This window comes from Bufo gargarizans, unplaced genomic scaffold (genome assembly GCF_014858855.1).
Source record: "Bufo gargarizans isolate SCDJY-AF-19 unplaced genomic scaffold, ASM1485885v1 fragScaff_scaffold_65_pilon, whole genome shotgun sequence".
In the NCBI taxonomy this organism is placed as follows: Eukaryota; Metazoa; Chordata; class Amphibia; order Anura; family Bufonidae; genus Bufo; species Bufo gargarizans.
This window is the reverse complement of record NW_025334157.1, coordinates 55,915-75,958: the sequence shown is the minus strand read 5'-3', so window position 1 is coordinate 75,958 and position 20,044 is coordinate 55,915. Positions and strand designations below refer to the sequence as shown.

The following is a 20,044-nucleotide window of genomic DNA, read 5'->3' as shown; positions in this document are numbered from 1 at the left end:
CCGCCCCCTCCCCGATCACATGACAGTGACGTCACCGCAGGTCCTTCAGCTCTGGCAGTGCAGCAGATACTGGGCAGGTCCTGGTCGGTAGTCAGGGCTCTTGTTCTCTCTGGTATCAGCCATTCCTCCAGCCTGCAGGTAAGATGAGCTGTGAGGAGACAGTGTGGTGGAGAGCTCAGACATGTCACCTCTGGAGATTCTCCTCTATTACACACAAGGAATCCTTCTCCGCTTAGTATGATGGGGGAGGAGTAGTGGGGATAGTGGGGGTTGTCATCATTCTCTGGCCCCTGACTGTCCTGGTGAGGGGCCCCTGCCTCCAGGAGGAGAATGAATGGAGCGGGGCCCGGCCTGAGCTCAGCTCTCTCCAGTCTCTTCTCTAGGAGTTCTGGACACAGCTGAGCACAGCCCAGAGGTGGGACCTGCATCTATCAGACATTTATCTCCTGTGGAGCCACCAGAGATCTCCATGTTGGGGCCCCTGGAATCCATGTGCTGGGGGCTCAGGAAGTGCGGTTCTGGAGGTGACATCTGGTCTTGTCCCCTGCATGATTTCCTCTCCTCTTCTCATAAAGGCGCCTGCAGTACTAGAAGCCTCCAGCTCCTCCAGTTCTCTCCTCTTCTCATGAATGACCACCAAGGATGGACAGGAAGGAGATCAGCAGAAGAATATTCGACCTCACCTTGGAGATCATCTCCCTGCTGAGCGGAGAGGTAAACTTTTCTAGATTTCTCTCCTCTTTATTGTATTCTGTAACAAGTCAGACATCGGGAAGGAGAATCCATCATAGGAAACGATAGGAAGAGTCCAGGGTCCTGGAGAACGGCCTCCAGAGCTTCCAAGTGATGGAGAACCGGAAGATCAGCCCCCAATATGGTGAGTGATGTGTCATGTGACCAGTGACCAATAGTCATGTTGTAGGAGCCATGAGAAGGTAAGTAGGCACGTTGTACCAGGAGGAGAGGGCCGGAGGAGAGCACATGGCCCCTGAAGGGTTTATTCCCTAAGTGTCTCTCTCCATCCACAGGAGTACACAATAGTGAAGAAGACATCGAGGGACTGTGTGACTCCCATCATCCATCTCCAGGAGTCAGGAGGGCGGAGCAGGACCCCTCGCCCCATCACAGAGCCTCCCCCTCACCCCCTGATACATGAGCAGAAGATCCTAGAGCTCACCCACAAGATGATGGAGCTGCTGACTGGAGAGGTGACACTGCTGGGAATACTGGGAAATTCTCCAGTAACCGCACTGGAGGGGTCTGGGTGATGACGGTGTCATTGTGTTGTCAGGTTCCTATAAGGTGTCAGGACGTCACTGTCTATTTCTCCATGGAGGAGTGGGAATATATAGAAGGACACAAGGATCTGTACAAGGAGGCCATGATGGAGGAGCACCAGCCTCTTATATCACAGGGTAAGAGCCATCCTGTGCAGTGTATACACGTGTGTGCAGTGACATGTAATGGAGGAGCACCAGCCTCTTATATCACAAGGTAAGACCCGTCATGTGCAGTGTATACACGTGTGTGCAGTGACATGTAATGGAGGAGCACCGGCCTCTTATATCACAAGGTAAGACCCGTCATGTGCAGTGTATACACGTGTGTGCAGTGACATGTAATGGAGGAGCACCGGCCTCTTATATCACAGGATAAGAGCCGTCATGTGCAGTGTATACACGTGTGTGCAGTGACATGTAATGGAGGAGCACCGGCCTCTTATATCACAGGATAAGAGCCGTCATGTGCAGTGTATACACGTGTGTGCAGTGACATGTAATGGAGGAGCACCAGCCTCTTATATCACAAGGTAAGAGCCATCCTGTGCAGTGTATACACGTGTGTGCAGTGACATGTAATGGAGGAGCACCGGCCTCTTATATCACAGGGTAAGACCCGTCATGTGCAGTGTATACACGTGTTTGCAGTGACATGTAATGGAGGAGCACCAGCCTCTTATATCACAGGGTAAGAGCCGTCATGTGCAGTGTATACACGTGTGTGCAGTGACATGTAATAGAGGAGCACCAGCCTCTTATATCACAGGGTAAGAGCTGTCATGTGCAGTGTGTACACGTGTGTGCAGTGACATGTAATGGAGGAGCACCAGCCTCTTATATCACAAGGTAAGACCCGTCATGTGCAGTGTATACACGTGTGTGCAGTGACATGTAATGGAGGAGCACCAGCCTCTTATATCACAAGGTAAGAGCCATCATGTGCAGTGTATACACGTGTGTGCAGTGACATGTAATGGAGGAGCACCAGCCTCTTATATCACAAGGTAAGAGCCGTCATGTGCAGTGTGTACACGTGTGTGCAGTGACATGTAATGGAGGAGCACCAGCCTCTTATATCACAAGGTAAGACCCGTCATGTGCAGTGTGTACACGTGTGTGCAGTGACATGTAATGGAGGAGCACCAGCCTCCTATATCACAGGGTAAGACCCGTCATGTGCAGTGTACACACGTATGTGCAGTGACATGTAATGGAGGAGCACCAGCCTCTTATATCACAGGGTAAGAGCCGTCATGTGCAGTGTATACACGTGTGTGCAGTGACATGTAATAGAGGAGCACCAGCCTCTTATATCACAGGGTAAGAGCTGTCATGTGCAGTGTGTACACGTGTGTGCAGTGACATGTAATGGAGGAGCACCAGCCTCTTATATCACAAGGTAAGACCCGTCATGTGCAGTGTATACACGTGTGTGCAGTGACATGTAATGGAGGAGCACCAGCCTCTTATATCACAAGGTAAGAGCCATCATGTGCAGTGTATACACGTGTGTGCAGTGACATGTAATGGAGGAGCACCAGCCTCTTATATCACAAGGTAAGAGCCGTCATGTGCAGTGTGTACACGTGTGTGCAGTGACATGTAATGGAGGAACACCAGCCTCTTATATCACTGGGTAAGACCCGTCATGTGCAGTGTATACACGTGTGTGCAGTGACATGTAATGGAGGAGCTCCAGCCTCTTATATCACAGGGTAAGACCCGTCATGTGCAGTGTATACACGTGTGTGCAGTGAAATGTAATGGAGTAGCACCAGCCTCTTCTATCACAAGGTAAGACCCGTCATGTGCAGTGTAGACACGTGTGTGCAGTGACATGTAATAGAGGCTATGTATTAAGTCACTGTGTGCTTGTGTCTTCACAGATGGATCCAGGAGGAGAAATCCACCAGAGAGATGTCCCCGTCCTCTGTATTCCCAGGACTGTCCAGAGGAGAAGCTCCCAGAGAACCCTCAGGTAGATGGAGCTGAGCCCTATACACATCTATATAGGGGGGTCCTGCAGTCATAGAGGGGTCATAGATTGTGGGGGTCTCTTCTGTGGATCTGTTAGATTTCCCACCTGTCTGCTGTATTGTCCTGAATTGTTACAGATGACAAATCAGGGGGAATATGTGACTGATATTAAAGTGGAGGATGAAGAAGAGCGGATGATGGGCGCTCCCCCGTGTAAGAGTGAGGTGGAGGAGGACGTTCCAGGAGATGTCACCACAGGTATGGAATCATGAATGGAGAAAGTGACTTCAGATTCTGTCCTGGTGCCTTCAGGGCATTAATATCGAAGTCCTAGAAAACTGCTTTAAGACGCCTGAAAAAAACAAAGTGTAGCAGCACAACGGAAAAACGATAAATCCCGTCCCTCGATGTGGTGGTGCCAACCATGTTGGGAGTCAGTCCTGAACTCCCCCAGATATAAAAGCACTTGTAAAGGAAGCTGCAGCGCTCTCCAGCCTTGAATTTCCAAAGGTTTATTCACCAGCAAAAATGCGACGTTTCGACCTGTGTGGTCTTTTTTAAGCAACTTGCTTGAAATTCAAGGCTGGAGAGCGCTGCAGTTTCCTTTAAGACCCCCTCATCAGGTGAAATAAACACACAGGGCGGACACAATGTGGCAGAAATACACAAACAGAAGGGGACGAGAACGCCCACAGTGGGGTCAAAGTGCAACTCAATAAGTTTATTAAAAAACACACTCAAAGTGAGAGCAAACAGTTAAACGACCCCAGAATATCACATCCGGCCATAACAGGGCTCGGGGATAGCCGGTATCTCGAGGCCGCGATTGTCTGTTCACCCGTCAGTCTCATGCGCCTCCACATATTGTCAAATGTTTTAGAAAAGGTTAAAAAGACACAAATATTAGAAATTCAAATCTCCCCTTTCCCGTATAAAAAATAAACATAAACACACCCTAAAAGGCTTCGCCGCCGCCGCGTCTGAAAATGTCCAAAATAATAAAATATAAAAGTATTTTTCCTGCACAGTGAAAGCTGTAAACGAAGAGAAACGTCTGACTCTGTTGTTTATCACGTTGCTTCTCCCAAAAACGGAATAAAAAGTGACCAAAAACTTGTGTCCCCCCCCAAAATAAAGTAAAGCTCCCCCCGCAGAAGATTCGGTCTCACACAGCTCTGTAGACGAGACCATAAGAAAGTTCTGGCGGTCAGAAGGCGATGCGAAGTATGACACATGATAAACGTGACATCGCCGCTCTCGTACTGAACGCAGAATAACCTCCTCACGTCATAGCGGATCCCATAAGAACAAAAAGCAGAAGACAATGGAGCAAATGCATATATTTCATGTCCATGTCACTGGGGGACACAGGACAGACCATGGGGCACAGCGGCTGCCACGAGGAGCCCCTCCGCCCACCAGCTCTACCTATCTGCTTGCCAAGGTTTGCAGAAATGTTTCTCCAGTCTCTGCTGCCCGGGTGATGGCTCCCTAGGACATCCGCTTATTACTCCTTTTTGTGAGGCTCTGGTGGCCGGCTGCTCTCTTCCCACAGTACACACAGCATCAGGGCCACTGGAGGAGGAGCAGGACCATGAAGGACAGAAGCTTCCCACCACTGGAGCTGCAGCCTCGCAGAGGCCGGGGCCTCCTTCCTGGCACTGATTCTTTCCCCCACTGCCTGACTCCACCTCTTCTCCTCCTTCCTCCTCCTCTTAAGCTTCTCCACACCTCACTTCTAGACATCAGTGATCTTTCTTGGCGGCCTGCATCTTAGAGGGACTCTGCAGCTTCTCTTCTATGTTCTTGGGGCGACACCACTATAGACTGGATAGGATCGCTCAAGCTATCCTCAACTCTTCCTGCAGGCATAGCAAGTTAACCTCTTCTTTGCCATGTCAGAAGTCAGGGAAGAAGCCCGTCTGCATCCTCCCCTGAGGGAATCTGTATCTGATGCGTCCTCTAGAGAACAGGTCCTCTCAGAAGATGAGGTTTCTGATGCAGAGCATGTTCTAGACGATAAGCAGTCATCCAAAATAAATCTCCTCTATGATTGACAGCCTGATTTTGGCAGTTGTTGACACCCTCTTGGAATCCTATTCCGCCCAAGAAGGGTTTTCATTTTGACGCTCAAGGTGCTCTCCAAAGGTTTTTCCGAACCACTCATATTTGATTCCTTTCTGTATAAAGAGTAGAACTCCCCTTATTGATGCTTTGCTAAAACGTCTGGACCTCTTATACCCATTTCCCAAGGATCTCGTTAAAAAGTGGTCCTCACCTCCCATCAAAGACTCTCCAGTTTTGCCACCTGACTAGACATATCGCTCTACCCATGGCAACTACATTCTCTGACCTAAGAGACAGAAAATTGGAGTCCTTTTCTAAGTCTTCCTTTGAAGCCATTGGGGCAGCTTTCCACCCCGTCTTTGCTTCTACTTGGGCAGTCAGGACACCGCAGAATGGGCTTCCAGTCTCCTCAGCAGTATCCTCATAGGCAAATCTCCAAAAGAACCTGGAGACGTTACCCTACAGATTTTCTGTGGAAGCAGCCAGACTAATGGCTCGCTTTTCACTACTCGCCATGTACAGGATTCTGTGACTTTCCTATTGGTCCACGGACGATAAAAAAAAAAAAAGCACTCCTAGCCCTTCCATTCGCCTTTTCTTGAAGTGTGTTGAGGAGATCATTTCTAATCTCAGCGAGGGGCAGGAGCATCCATCTGCCACAGAACAGGTCAGCACGTTCCAGCCTTGCAGACCTTATTTTCGCTCCTTATGCCGTTTTCCCAGCTCTAGGTCTTGGGAACACAAGACTTATCATCAGAAGCAGAATAAGATGCAGAAGTTTAACCCCCATCTTCGCACCTCCAAGCCTTTCTCCTCAAAGTCCGTCTCCACATGATGCTCAGCCCCCATCCAAGACAGCTTGGGTAAGTGGGGGGGGTGCGGGGGGGTTGTGTGTCTGGGACATCTGACTTACTGATGTTTCAGATGGTACATCCCATCTGGGATGAAAACAAACTACAATTGTCTTCCACCCCTCCCCTTGTTGTTTTTTGGACTGCTCGTCCATCCTCCCAGCCAAGGCTTCACTCTGCTTCAAGCCATTCAGATGCTCCTATTCCAAGACGTAATTGTCCTGGTACCAGAAAATGAACGGTTCTAGTGTTTCTATTGCAACCTGTTTGTGGGTGCCAAAAAATAGCAATGGCGATTACCCGATTCTGGATCTCAAGTGCAATACACCAGTGGGGCACAGATCAAAGGGTTAATTACTGCTGAAATTTTCAGTTACCAAGTTAAATGCTGTGTATGGTTAAAAACATTAATTTTCCATGTATTATGTCACCTCAGTGGCAATATTGTGGCAAGTACCTGGTTGAAGTCTGTTTACTAGCTAGGTTATCAGGGTGATAGACCAGGGTCTGCCTCCAGTTACTGATTTGAACAGTTTAGTGTGAGCAAAGTTGCAGGAAAATTAGTATGTCTCTGCAGACAAGGCCTCAAGTTCCAGGGAACTGGTACCTCTTAGAGTTCAACTGTCCAAACAATGGTTTCTTCATCTGAGTACTCCTGAAAAGAAGAGAAAAGCCATCCTTACAGGACATCTCCTTGTGTCTCCTTTCTTAGTGAGTGACCTTCCTGGTTGCCGTCACGTCTTTCCACAGGGTTTCTGAGTTGGCGGTCTTGTCTAGTCGCTCACACATCTTGGTCCTTCATCAAGACAAGGTCGTCCTCTGGCCAGTTCCCTCCATTTTACTACAGGTTATGGGGTTTTATCTCAGCATAGATCTCCTCCTGCCTTCTTTCTGCCCTTCCCCATCAGATCCTCTTTCTCAGACAGCTTACTTTGTCATTCCTGAGGGTCCCAGGAAGGGTGTTTCAGCCTCAAAATCCACTACCTTCTTCTGAAATCGTTTGTCTATAGCTGAGGTGTACCACTCTAAAGGGACCATGGACCATGGCTCACTCTAGCCCTTCTGTAGAGGTCTCATGGTCTGTGTGTCACCAAGCCCCAGGTCTTCAGGTGTGTAATGCCACTACCTGATCTTCTCCCTATTGTGTGCCCATTTTGATGGTCTTGCACTCCTATTTACATGCTATTCATTCCACACTGGAGACTGTTTTGGGACCTCGCATGGTCCTTTCCAACAACAGAACAATTACTCAAATACCGACTTCAGAATTAAAGCAAACCCTTGTGGATTTTGGGGCCTCCCATTTTTTCCATAAGATTTTAAGATACAATCTCTTGATTGCAGAAGCTTTAAGGTGCTAAAACATAAGAAACACCCCCCAAAAGGCCCCATTTTGGAAAGTAAACCCCAAGGAGTTAATGTAGGAATGCAGTCAGCATTTTGCCACAAGTTTATCATAGAATGTTTAAGCACTGAGGCATCAAAATAATAATTGACATGTTAACGATAATATGTAGTTTTAGCACAACATTTTAAAATTTTACAAGCATTAACAGGTAAAAAAGGACCCCCAAAATTGTTACAGCATTTCATCTGAGTGCGGTAACACCCATGTGTGGTTGTAATGTGCTGTTCGGGCACACAGCAGAGCGCAGCAGGGAAGGAGCACCACTTTTGAAATACAGATTTTACTGGAGTGACCGTGTCAAACCTGAAATGCCCCTGAAACCCCAAGACATAACTCTGTTTTTAAAACTACACCCCGCACCAAAGAGGTCATCTAGGGGTGTAGTGATGGTTTGGCCCCCACAAGTGTTTCATAGAACAAATTAACATTAGAAATTAACCTTTTTTATTTTTTCTAAGAGTAAGTTGCTTTAGCCTCCAATTTTTCCTTTTTACAAAGGTTAAAAGGAGAAAAAAGCACCATGTACTGTATTTATTTGCACTATAAGACGCACTCCCGCCCCCCTCACCCCAGCATTCGCCTTATAAGACACACTGGCATGAGGGGGGGGGGGGAGGAATGCCAGTGTGTCTTATAAGGCGAATGCTGCCATTTTTACCCTGGTGACGCTGATACATCGCCGGCTGCTATGCTGCACAGCGCGGCCTGCGATGTATCAGCGAGGAGGGGCTGGAGGCCGGCAAGTGATGTTGGAATTGCGGCGGGGCCCGATGCAGTCACTGTACTCTATTACACCGGGCCCCCTCTCACCGCAGTCTTTATATGTAAAGTGTAGACATGGGAGGTTTGTTAAAGTATGGCCATCCTCTACAGTAGTAGCGCATTCCTCTGTAGTACTCACTATGAAACTCCAGTAGCAGGCAGGCCGGAAGCATAACTTCACTCACTACGTCACGCGCCTTCCACTTTATGAATGAAGCAGGCGGAGCAGGCGCGTGACGTAGTGAGTGAAGTTATGCTCCCGGCCTGCCTGCTACTGGAGTTTGGGGGTCAGTATTTACACAGGGACACTGTTATGGGGGAAAGGGAGATCTGTGGATGATGCTATATATGTGTCATCCACAGATTCCCCCCATAGCAGTGTCATCCACAGATCCCCCCCATAGCAGTGTCATCCACAAGATCACCCCCATAGCAGTGGCCATCCACAGATCCCCCCCCCCCCCATAAGCAGTAATGTCATCCACAGATCCCCCCCATAGCAGTGTCCTCCACAGATCCCCCCCCATAGCAGTGTCATCCACAGATCCCCCCCAATAGCAGTGTCATCACCGATCCCCCCCATAGCAGTGTCATCCACAGATCCCCCCCATAGACAGTGTCATCCACTAGAATCCACCCCCATAGCAGTGTCATCACACAGATCCCCCCACATAGCCAGTGTCATCACAGACCCCCCCATAAAGTGTCATCCACAGATCCCCCCATAGCCAGTGTCATCCACAGAATCCCCCACACATAGCAGTGTCATCCACAGATCCCCCCCATAGCAGTGTCATCCACAAAATTCCCCCCCCATAGCAGTGTCATCCACAGATCCCCCCCATAGCAGTGTCATCCACAGATCCCCCCCATAGCAGTGTCATCCACAAATCCCCCCCATAGCAGTGTCATCCACAGATCCCCCCCATAGCAGTGTCATCCACAGATCCCCCCATAGCAGTGTCATCCACAGATCCCCCCCATAGCAGTGTCATCCACAGATCCCCCCATAGCAGTGTCATCCACAGATCCCCCCCATAGCAGTGTCATCCACAGATCCCCCCCATAGCAGTGTCATCCACAAATCCCCCCCATAGCAGTGTCATCCACAAATCCCCCCCCATAGCAGTGTCATCCACAGATCCCCCCCCATAGCAGTGTCATCCACAGATCCCCCCCCATAGCAGTGTCATCCACAGATCCCCCCCCATAGCAGTGTCATCCACAGATCCCCCCCCATAGCAGTGTCATCCACAGATCCCCCCCATAGCAGTGTCATCCACAGATCCCCCCCCATAGCAGTGTCATCCACAGATCCCCCCCATAGCAGTGTCATCCACAGATCCCCCCCATAGCAGTGTCATCCACAGATCCCCCCCATAGCAGTGTCACCCACAGATCCCCCATAACAGTGTCATTCACAGATTCCCCATAATAGTGTCACCCACAGACCCCCTCCATAACAGTGTCATCCACAGATCCCCCCATAAGTGGTTTGAAAACAAAATAACACATATTCAAATTTTTTATCTTCACAGAAAAGCCCAGCAAGAATTCTGAGGGAAAGTTCATATTGTCATTAAATTATAAAGCTGAAGATGAGCACATCATGCAGCGCTCTGCCACGGAGAACCTCATTCCCGTTAATGTATATCCAGAACTTTACAGTACAGATCTATCATATAATCCCCTTAATTATGAGGAACCTTCTCCTGACCAATCGCACAATATTACCACACATACAAATCTGAAAGGGAGTGAAAGATTTCATTGTGGTAAAGAGTTCACAAAAAGCTCAGGTTTTCCTACACAAAGAAGAATTCACGCAGGAGAGAAAGCATATCAATGTTCAGCATGTGGGAAATATTTTACATATAAATCATATCTTGTTAGACACGAGAGAATTCACACAGGAGAGAAGCCGTATTCATGTTCAGTATGTGGGAAATGTTTTACAATAAAATCTAATCTTGTTATACATGAGAGAAATCACACAGGAGAGAAGCCGTATTCATGTTCAGAATGTGAGAAATGTTTTACAGTTAAATCAACTCTTCTTAGACATCAGAAATTTCACACAGGAGAGAAGCCATATTCTTGTTCAGAATGTGGGAAATGCTTTATAAATAAATCAAATCTGGTTAATCATGCTAGAAGTCACACAGGAAAGAAACCATATTCATGTTCAGAATGTGGGAAATGTTTTACAGATAAATCATATCTTGTTATACATGAGAGAAGTCACACAGGAGAGAAGCCGTATTCATGTTCAGAATGTGGGAAATGTTTTACAATTAAATCAAATCTTGTTATACATGAGAGAAATCACACAGGAGAGAAGCCGTATTCATGTTCAGAATGTGAGAAATGTTTTACAGTTAAATCAACTCTTCTTAGACATCAGAAATTTCACACAGGAGAGAAGCCATATTCTTGTTCAGAATGTGGGAAATTTTTTAAACAAAAATCAGAACTTGTTACACATGAGAGACGACACACAGGAGAGAAGCCATATTCATGTTCAGAATGTGGAAAATGCTTTACACAAAAATCAGAACTTGTTACTCATGAGAGACGACACACAGGAGAGAAGCCATATTTATGTTCAGAATGTGGGAAATGTTTTACAGATAAATCAAATCTTGTTAAGCATAAGAGACAACACACAGGAGAAAAGCCATATTCATGTTCAGAATGTGGGAAATGCTTTTCAGATAAATCAAATCTTGTTAAGCATAAGAGAAGTCACAGAGCAGAGAAGCCATATACATGTTGAGAATGTGGGAAAAGTTTTATACAAAAATTAGATCTTGGTTTCACATATGAATTATCTGATTTCTACTATTTTCACATATTTTAGCATAACAGGTTATTCATTAATCTTAAAGGCTTAATAAGAAGGTTTATTTTTGGAAGTAACTATCCCAGATCTCCTAGATCAGTGTTTCCCAACCAGTGTGCCTCCAGCTGTTGCAAAACTACAACTCCCAGCATGCCCGCACAGCCGAAGGCACACTGGTTGGGAAACACTGTCCTAGATAACCGAATTATATTTCCTTGAGGTCACTGTGACCAGGTCCATGGAGGAAAAGTATTGGGGATATAGGGAATAGATGAAGAGCCTTGTTTACTTCCAGAGCAGTGAGAATGAATTGCCCCCATGAACCTTTCTTCTTATCACTGTATTCACACCTCCACCCACACTGCGGGGGAGTCCAGAGTGACATGCGGAGAAGTAACAACACTCCATATAATTGTTTTATAATGTATGTGGACATATTAATACAGTACTTGATCATGATTCGACTAGTCTTTAAAAGGAACTTGTCGTGAACATGGTGTCGAGCTGCAGACAGCTGGTTATAGAGCAGGAGGAGCTGAGCCGATTGATCTAAAATTTTATGGGAAAAGATCACTTGGATTTTATACATTTAACTTCCTGCTCATTCTGAACTTTGATGTCAAGGAGGCAGTCCTATCAGTGATTGACAGCCTTCCCTCCATGACTACACATACAGAGATAGCTGTCAGTCACTGATAGGACCTCCTTCTTGACGTCAAAGTTCAGAATGAGCAGGAAGTTAAATGTATGAAATACAAGTTTTACTGAATCTTTTCCCATAAAACTAAATATCAATCTGCTCAGCTTCTCCTGCTGTATAACATGCCGCCTGCAGCTCAAACACTGTGTTCAACGTGACAGGTTCCCTTTAAAGGGGTTTTTCACCCCTGTGGTCCTTTTAGGCCGAACCCCCAGTGAGGCTTGACCTACATAAGGGATGCCATTTCCCTGATCCTCACCAATGGGTCTTGGCTTCTTTGCTCCCCACTCCACTGCATCTCTGGTCTCCACATGGTTTGACATGGGTCACATGGCCGCAGCAGTGAATTGTCACCCATGTGTCACATGACCCAGTGACATGAGGCATGGGTGACACGTCACCGCTGTGGCCAGTCATGTTCACACAGAGCGACCCATGATCTGCGAAGGAGCCGAAACCCAGTGGTGGGGATCAGGCGCAAGTCTGAGTACGCTGGGGGTTCTGCCATAACGGCCACCAGGGGTGAACAACCTCCTTAAAGATAAAAGAAAGTCTTGTATATGTGCCACGACAGCATCACCATTGTTCACTTTATCTATGTCTTATATACCAAGACACTAGGGTCGGCTCTATAAGTATCATACCCAGAGCATGAAATAAAAGACCCTTCACTTGCATGTTATCTTTGTATGTGCCATGGTTTCAGAGATTTTTGTTTCGGATCATATTATAATATAAATAAAATAAAAACTCCAATACGTTGCCTCAATTGGTTGCCACAGCAGGTTCCATACGTGAAGTGGGCTCAATTCACAATGTCTGTATGCGTTTCTGCAGGACCGCGCAAAATCCTAATATTTAGATGAGGTAACCTCTTTGAGTTGAACCATCCAATTATACGTATACAGGTAAAACACCGGATTCACCAGATTTCCTCCTTCCACAACAGCTCCTGCGAGACATCGAAACCGCACCAATAGTGAAGCACTGTGAATACTGCTCACCCGCCCTTTTAGCTGATATACTCACAAGCGCAGGTGGATTGCAGGCACATCAAACCAGTCTATAAATCTTGTATTCCTCCTCTTTCCTCTTCTCACGTAATACCTATAAGGTTTTAAAGTCTCTCCAATATTGAAGAACTGTCATTCACTCTGACATAAAATCTTTTTATTATACTCATATGTGTAAGTAAAAATTCACGCAACAATAAAACATCACAGCCTAATGTTCCTGCCCGACCTGGGTTTCGCTCCAAGCTTCTTCGGGGGCGTAACCTCAAACTCCCACATAAGACTTTAACTATCCTCATATTACCCCTCCCCTTCCTCTCCTTAATTATAAAACCTCTATAAAATCGCTATTAAAAACATTACCATTTTCTCTTATATCACCCGAAAATTATGTATCAAATGAATGTCCCACCATCTTCCTTCATAACTCACATCTACCACTTTACACTATCTCACATTTCATTCATCAAAAGGTCCATTCATAGAAACCTTATCCTACAATGTCCTGCCAAGGGAACATCACGTGGTTCTTACTGACCGATCCTGTACGAGTAGGCGGCCCAACTTTACAACTCACTCCAATATTGGAGTGTGAATTGTCGCAAGGTGAATCGACCTATTCCACCAAGCACTGTTTCAAATCAAATTCTACATTCAGACCCTGTGGTTGGATCATACCCAACTCATATATCCACCTCACTTCCCGCCGGTCCATCTTAGCTACAGTGTCTCCTCCCCGCCAGTTCCCCTTCACCAATTCTATTCCCATAAAGGTCAGTCCTCTTGTTTTTTTTTTGTTTGTTTTTTGTATAATTGTATTTTATTAAAGTAAGTATAAAAGTAGGAGAAACATACACAGTTACATAGCAAATCGGCCTGTCATCAGGCGAGCAGTAAATAAACAGGCTGTGACACTTCAAGTAAGCCACATAAATGTAGAACAGGCAATTCGAGTTTCACCAATTACATTTTGTGTATTGATATATCTGAGCAAAAACTGCCTACTTCTGAGCAGTCATAATGCCAAAAAACATTATCAATATCATAAACATAGGACAGGACAAGACACAAAAGGGTAGACAAAAGGATGGGGGGGTGGTAGAAAGGAAATTAGTCATCAGTCTCTGTGAGCATGTCCCAAGACTGCCATACCTTATGGAATTTATCCATAGAATTATTGATAAGCGCAGATAAATATTCCATACGTCTAACCTCCATAACACTGGAGAACAGATCAGACCTAGTCGGTATGTCACGCCTCTTCCAGTATTTAGCTATAAGGCGTCTAGTAGCCGACAATATGTGAAGTACTAAGCAAAGCATAAATTTCTTTAGTATTACTGGGGGCATGTTCAGTAAAAACATATACGGGTCCAGTGAGAATTTTATATTGGTAAGTTGCAATAGAAGTTGTTGGGTCTCTCTCCATAAAGGAAAGATAACATGGCAATCCCAAAAGATGTGTAATAAAGACCCTCGGCCTGAGTCACACCGCCAGCAGGCATCAGAGATAGTAGGATTCAAATGTTTGAGCATCTGAGGCGTATGATACCAAAACATCAATAGCTTATAAGCATTTTCTCTGTAGGTCACACAGGTAGATGACATTGCTGCTCTACGCCATATAAGCTGCCAATCGCTCGGTGGTATTTCCTTCTCTAGGTATCTCTCCCATTTAGACATATATGTATGTCGCATAACCTGTGGGGGTTCCGGGGTTGAAAGAAGAACATAAATATCTGATATAAGACCCCTGGTGGAGGTGGAAAGTTTACAAAGTCGTTCAAACATTGTCGGAGTAGATACCTTCTTATCGTTAAATAGGGTTCTAAACAAGTGTTGGATTTGCATATGTTGCCACCTAGAGGACTCCGGTAGGTTATATCTATTCTTGAGCGATTCAAACGGTATAATTTCAAGGGTTCTATACTCTACTATATCAGCAAATCTGAATAATTTGTTGGAGAACCACGGCTTAAAGGATGTGAACTGCAGCCCTAACGGGAATATCGGATTAAATAAAAATGAGGTCATGGAGGACTTATCAGACATTAATGGAAATTTCTGTCTACAATGTTTCCAAACATTATATGTTAAGGACATAGGGCCTAACAATTGTGCAGTATAAGTGGTCGGTAATGGTGACCATAAGAGGGCATTGGGGTGAACAGGAGCTAACCACAGCTTCTCAATTTCCATCCATCTAGAAAATGCTAAGAGGGAAGACCATGCAGGTAGACAACGTAAATGCGTCGCCCAATAATATTTGGTTACATCAGGGAGCCCCAAACCCCCTTGTGATTTAAGGGCGGTAAGAGTATTGCAAGAAATTCTGTGTCTTTTCCCATTCCAAACAAACCGAAGGATGGAAGATTGCAAAGCTCTCAGGTCCTTTTTAGGTATGGGAACCGGAATAGTTTCCATTACATATAATAACTTAGGCAGTATGGTCATCTTGACCGCTGCGATACGTCCCATTAGGGAAATTGGTAGGGGCATCCCTTTAGCCATAAGGGAATTGAGTTCCTGGAAAAGAGGGACAAAGTTATGAGCATAAAGGTTATGATATGTTTTTGTTAGCTGAACTCCCAAATATTCGAGGGTGGTATCGTTCCACTTAAACTGGAAATTGCTTTGTAGAGTACTCATTATCTCCGGTGGGACATTAATAGCTAGAGCTTCCGTTTTTGAAGTATTTATCTTATACCCAGACAGTCTGCCATATTCCCCTATAATCCGAAATAAATTTGGTAAGGAAGTGTGTAAATTTGTCAGCGTAAGGAGGACAAAGGATCAGCAAAGAGTGATACTTTAAAGGGCACCTTATTGACTTCTATTCCCTGAATATCAGGATGGATTCGTATCAGCGCTGCCAGAGGCTCTATGCAGAGTATAAAAAGTAAGGGGGATAACGGGCAACCCTGCCTAGTTCCGTTCCGAATAGTTATCTTGCTGGACTGGGCATGTGTCATTTTCTCGTAAGATGTTGGGCAAGTGTAAAGAGCATTAATGGCCCTTAAGAAGGGCCCCCCTATACCTAAACATCGCAACGCAGAAAACATAAATGGCCAACTCAGGCGATCAAAGGCCTTTTCTGCATCAAGGCCCAGTATTAACGCTTGCTGTTTCCGCCGATTAATAATGTCTATCAGATCTATAGTTCTCCTTGTATTGTCGCCTCCTTGGCGATTTATCACAAAGCCAACTTGATCCTTATGGATCAGATTCGGGAGCTGGTTAACAAGCCTGTTCGCTAGTAGTTTTGTAAAAATCTTTAAATCTGAATTAAGGAGGGCTATAGGGCGATAGTTGGCACAATCCATATGGTCTTTCCCTGGTTTCGGTATAAGGGTAATAAAGGAATGAAGCATCGAGTCCGGTATAGGGGAACCCTCCAAGAAAGAGTTAAAAATCTTGACCATATACGGAAGGAGGATATTTACATACGTCTTGTAATAGAGATATGGCAGACCATCCGGTCCAGGTGATTTGCGGTTAGGAAGGTTTTTAATTACTTCCGATATTTCATCCGCTGTAATCTGAATGTTAAGAGTAGCTGCTAGGTCATTAGATAATTTAGGTAGCTTACACCGTGCGAGGAAGGATGAAAAGATTTCCCGCTGCCTTAGAGGGTCCTTAGGAACTTGGTGTGGGAGAGAGTAATGACTTTCATAGTACTTCTGAAAGAGAGCGACAATTTTATTGGGGTCATAGGTAATGGTACCGTCCGCCTGTCTCAGGGCCCTCGGGGTGTTCGTCATGTTGGAATCTCACAATTGTTTCGCCAAGAGCGTGTGTGATTTATTTCCCCACGCATAATAGCGCTGCCTGGAATACAAAAGTAGCTTGTCTGTTTTGGCTAATGCTAATTCTCTCAGCTTAGCTCTCAACATAATAATGCGCCTTAAAAGGTGGCGGGAATTGCGAGATCCCAATTGATCCTCCAAGCACTCCAGATCTTTCTTGAGCGCACAATACTGCATATTTCTATCTTTTTTCATTTTAGCTCCAATGGCTATGCAGTTACCCCTGAAGACAGCTTTGTGCGCCTCCCATAAGGTAGACACAGAGGAGACTGATTGCTGGTTAATACGAAAATATTCTGATAGGCTCTCTTGCAGGGACTGTCTGGGTATAAGATTGGAAAGAAGACTCTCATTTAAACGCCAGTGGCAGACCCTAGTAATTGGATGTCTATTGCTTAACGTCAGAAAGATAGGTGCGTGGTCCGACCACGTGATAGACCCTATATCAGCGTCCGTCATTAAGCACATTATTGGGATATTGCCTAGAAAGTAATCAATTCGAGAGTGCGTACTATGAGGGTGTGAATAGAACGTAAACATCCTAGATGTAGGGTAATTAACTCGCCACAAGTCATACAACTCAAATTTTCGCACCACTCGTCTAAAGAGGCGTGAAAGCCTAGCCTGCTCTCTGGAAGGGGGCTTATCTGACAATGTCTTCCTGTCTGACGTTTCGGAGAAGGAGATATTAAAATCACCTCCCACAATAAGTGCTGCTGGAAGTAAATGAGTGACCTTCGTGAGCACTTTAGTGAGGAAGGAGATCTGCTTAGAGTTTGGAGCGTATAGATTGCATAAGACAATAGGGGCACCATGCAAGGTTGCTTGTAAGATAATATAGCGACCCGGAGGATCTGATATCTGTGAGGTTACCTGAAGCGGGCAATTGACAGAGAGCATAATTGCCACTCCAGCCTTTTTCTTATCATTACATGCCGAGTACGCTTTGGGAAATAGCCCAGCTGCAAACTTAAATGATCCCGTAACATCAAAATGCGTCTCCTGGAGGAAAACCACCTCCGCTTTTTGAGTGCGACATTCCATCAAGGCCAGTCTCCTCTTAACATTGGAGTTCAGGCCTTTGACGTTTAAAGACATACATTTAATCATGGCGGAAAAAGCGAGCGGATCATATACTTGCTATCAGGCCCGTCGCTACCAGACAGGCAAAACAAGCATTTGCTTGGGGCCCCGAGCTGATTGGGGCCCCGAGCTGGCCCGCCTGGAGCCAAGCAGAGTAACTCTGAAGATCCATTCTAACCCCCAGGCGTTCCTGGGGGTTAGAATATACCATCGGATCTGAGTTTTACGAGCTCAGTGAGATCGTAAAACCTCAAATCCGATGGTATATTCTAACCCCCAGGCGTTCCCATGGTGACAGGGACGCTTGCCTGTGGGGTTAGAATATACTATACAGGGCCGCCCACGCCGCTCACACAGCATATTTTTAAACTAATCAGTAACTACTTTAACTTGTCTTCATAATCATTGCTCATTGCTGACTGAGCTCTTTACTTTGATTTGGCTATCTCTCTCTCTCTTACTTTGTCTTAGGCTCTTAGCTCCGGACTCCGGTAACAACAGCAGGCAGTGCGGGGGGCGGCGCTCACTCACTGTCACTGACGTCACGCGCCTGCTCCTCCCACTAGGCGGCGCAGGCGCGTGACGTCAGTGAGTGAGCGCCGCCTGCACTCACTGCCTGCTGTTGTTAGTGTTACCGGAAGTTGTTAGTGTTACCGGAACTAAGCCTAAGACACAGTAAGAAGAGTCAGATACTAGTCAGAGTCGGATATTTAATCCAAGTAAAGAGCTCAGCAATGAGCCTTGATTAAAGTTTAAGTAGTTACTGGTTAGTTTATAAATATTATATACTGGAATACTGCCTGTGAGCGTCGGGGAGGGGGATCTGTGGATGGCACTGTAGGGGGATCTGTGGATGGCAGTGCCATCCACAGATCCCCCTACAGTGCCATCCACAGATCCCCCTCCCCTAAACAGTGCCATCCACACAGATCTCCCCCCTAAGGCCCCATGCACACGGCCGTGTTTCACAGCCGTGTGCGGGCCGTGGAACCGCGGCCTGGATCCCTCCTGCTCTCAGGAGCGCATGGCGTCATAGCAACCAGTGACGCCGTGCGCTCCTGCTCTCAGGAGGGATCCAGGCCGCGGTTCCACGGCCCGCACACGGCTGTGAAACACGGCCGTGTGCATGGGGCCTAAACAGTGCCATCCACAGATCCCCCCTCCCCTAAACAGTGCCATCCACCACAGATCTCCCCCCTAAACAGTGCCATCCACAGATCCCCCCTAAACAGTGCCATCCACTGGATGATCATGGCACTGTTTAGGGGAGGGGGGAATCTGTGGATGCCACTGTTTAGGGGGGATCTGTGGATGGCACTGTTTAGGGGGGATTTGTGGATGGCAGTGCCATCCAGAGATCCCCCTACAGTGCCATCCACAGATCCCCCCTCCCCTAAACAGTGCCATCCACACAGATCTCCCTACAGTGCCATCCACAGATCCCCCTTCCCCTAAACAGTGCCATCCACAGATCCCTACAGTGCCATCCACAGATCCCCCTCCCCTAAACAGTGCCATCCACAGATCTCCCTACAGTGCCATCCACAGATCCCCCTTCCCCTAAACAGTGCCATCCACAGATCCCCCTTCCCCTAAACAGTGCCATCCACACAGATCTCACTACAGTGCCATCCACAGATCCCCCCCTCCCCTAAACAGTGCCATCCACAGATCCCCCTAAACAGTGCCATCCACTGGATCCCCCCTAAACAGTGCCATCCACAGATCCCCCTCCCCTAAACAGTGCCATCATGATGATCATGGCACTGTTTAGGGGAGGGGGGATCAGTGGATGGCACTGTTTAGGGGGATCAGTGGATGGCATTGTTTAGGGGGAGATCTGTGGATGGCACTGTTTAGGGGGAGATCTGTGGATGGCACTGTTTAGGGGGGAGATCTGCGGATGGCACTGTTTAGGGGGAGATCTGTGGATGGCACTGTTTAGGGGGAGATCTGTGGATGGCACTGTTTAGGGGGGAGATCTGTGGATGGCACACAGGGAAGGGGGGTGAGGAGAACACAGAGAGGGGCCGGTGCAGAGCTCTAAGGGACGAAAGAGAGAGCTCTATAGGAAAGGGGGCAGGACAGGGAGCTCTTTCACACTACGCCGCCGCGCACACACACACATAATGCATCAGTAAAGTGACACTTTTATCCCTCCTCAAGGGGGCTCCTCTCTCAGCAGCCAGCCAACCACGTGATCTCGGCTGCCGGCAAAAAAAAAAACCTCCTCGGAGTCGACAGTCATCATGAAG

The 20,044-nt window shown here is 46.6% G+C and overlaps 1 protein-coding gene across 1 annotated transcript; it reads left to right on the top strand.

Moving 5' to 3' along the window:
• Nucleotides 1-3,458: 3,458 nt before the first annotated feature.
• LOC122922714 (gastrula zinc finger protein XlCGF17.1-like) lies at nt 3,459-11,772 on the top strand. The gene is made up of 2 exons (XM_044273414.1): nt 3,459-3,515; nt 9,884-11,772. Exon 2 carries the CDS (start codon nt 9,955-9,957, stop codon nt 11,119-11,121), a length of 1,167 nt encoding a protein of 388 aa, XP_044129349.1. The 5' UTR covers nt 3,459-3,515; nt 9,884-9,954; the 3' UTR covers nt 11,122-11,772.
• The last annotated feature ends 8,272 nt before the right edge of the window (nt 11,773-20,044 follow it).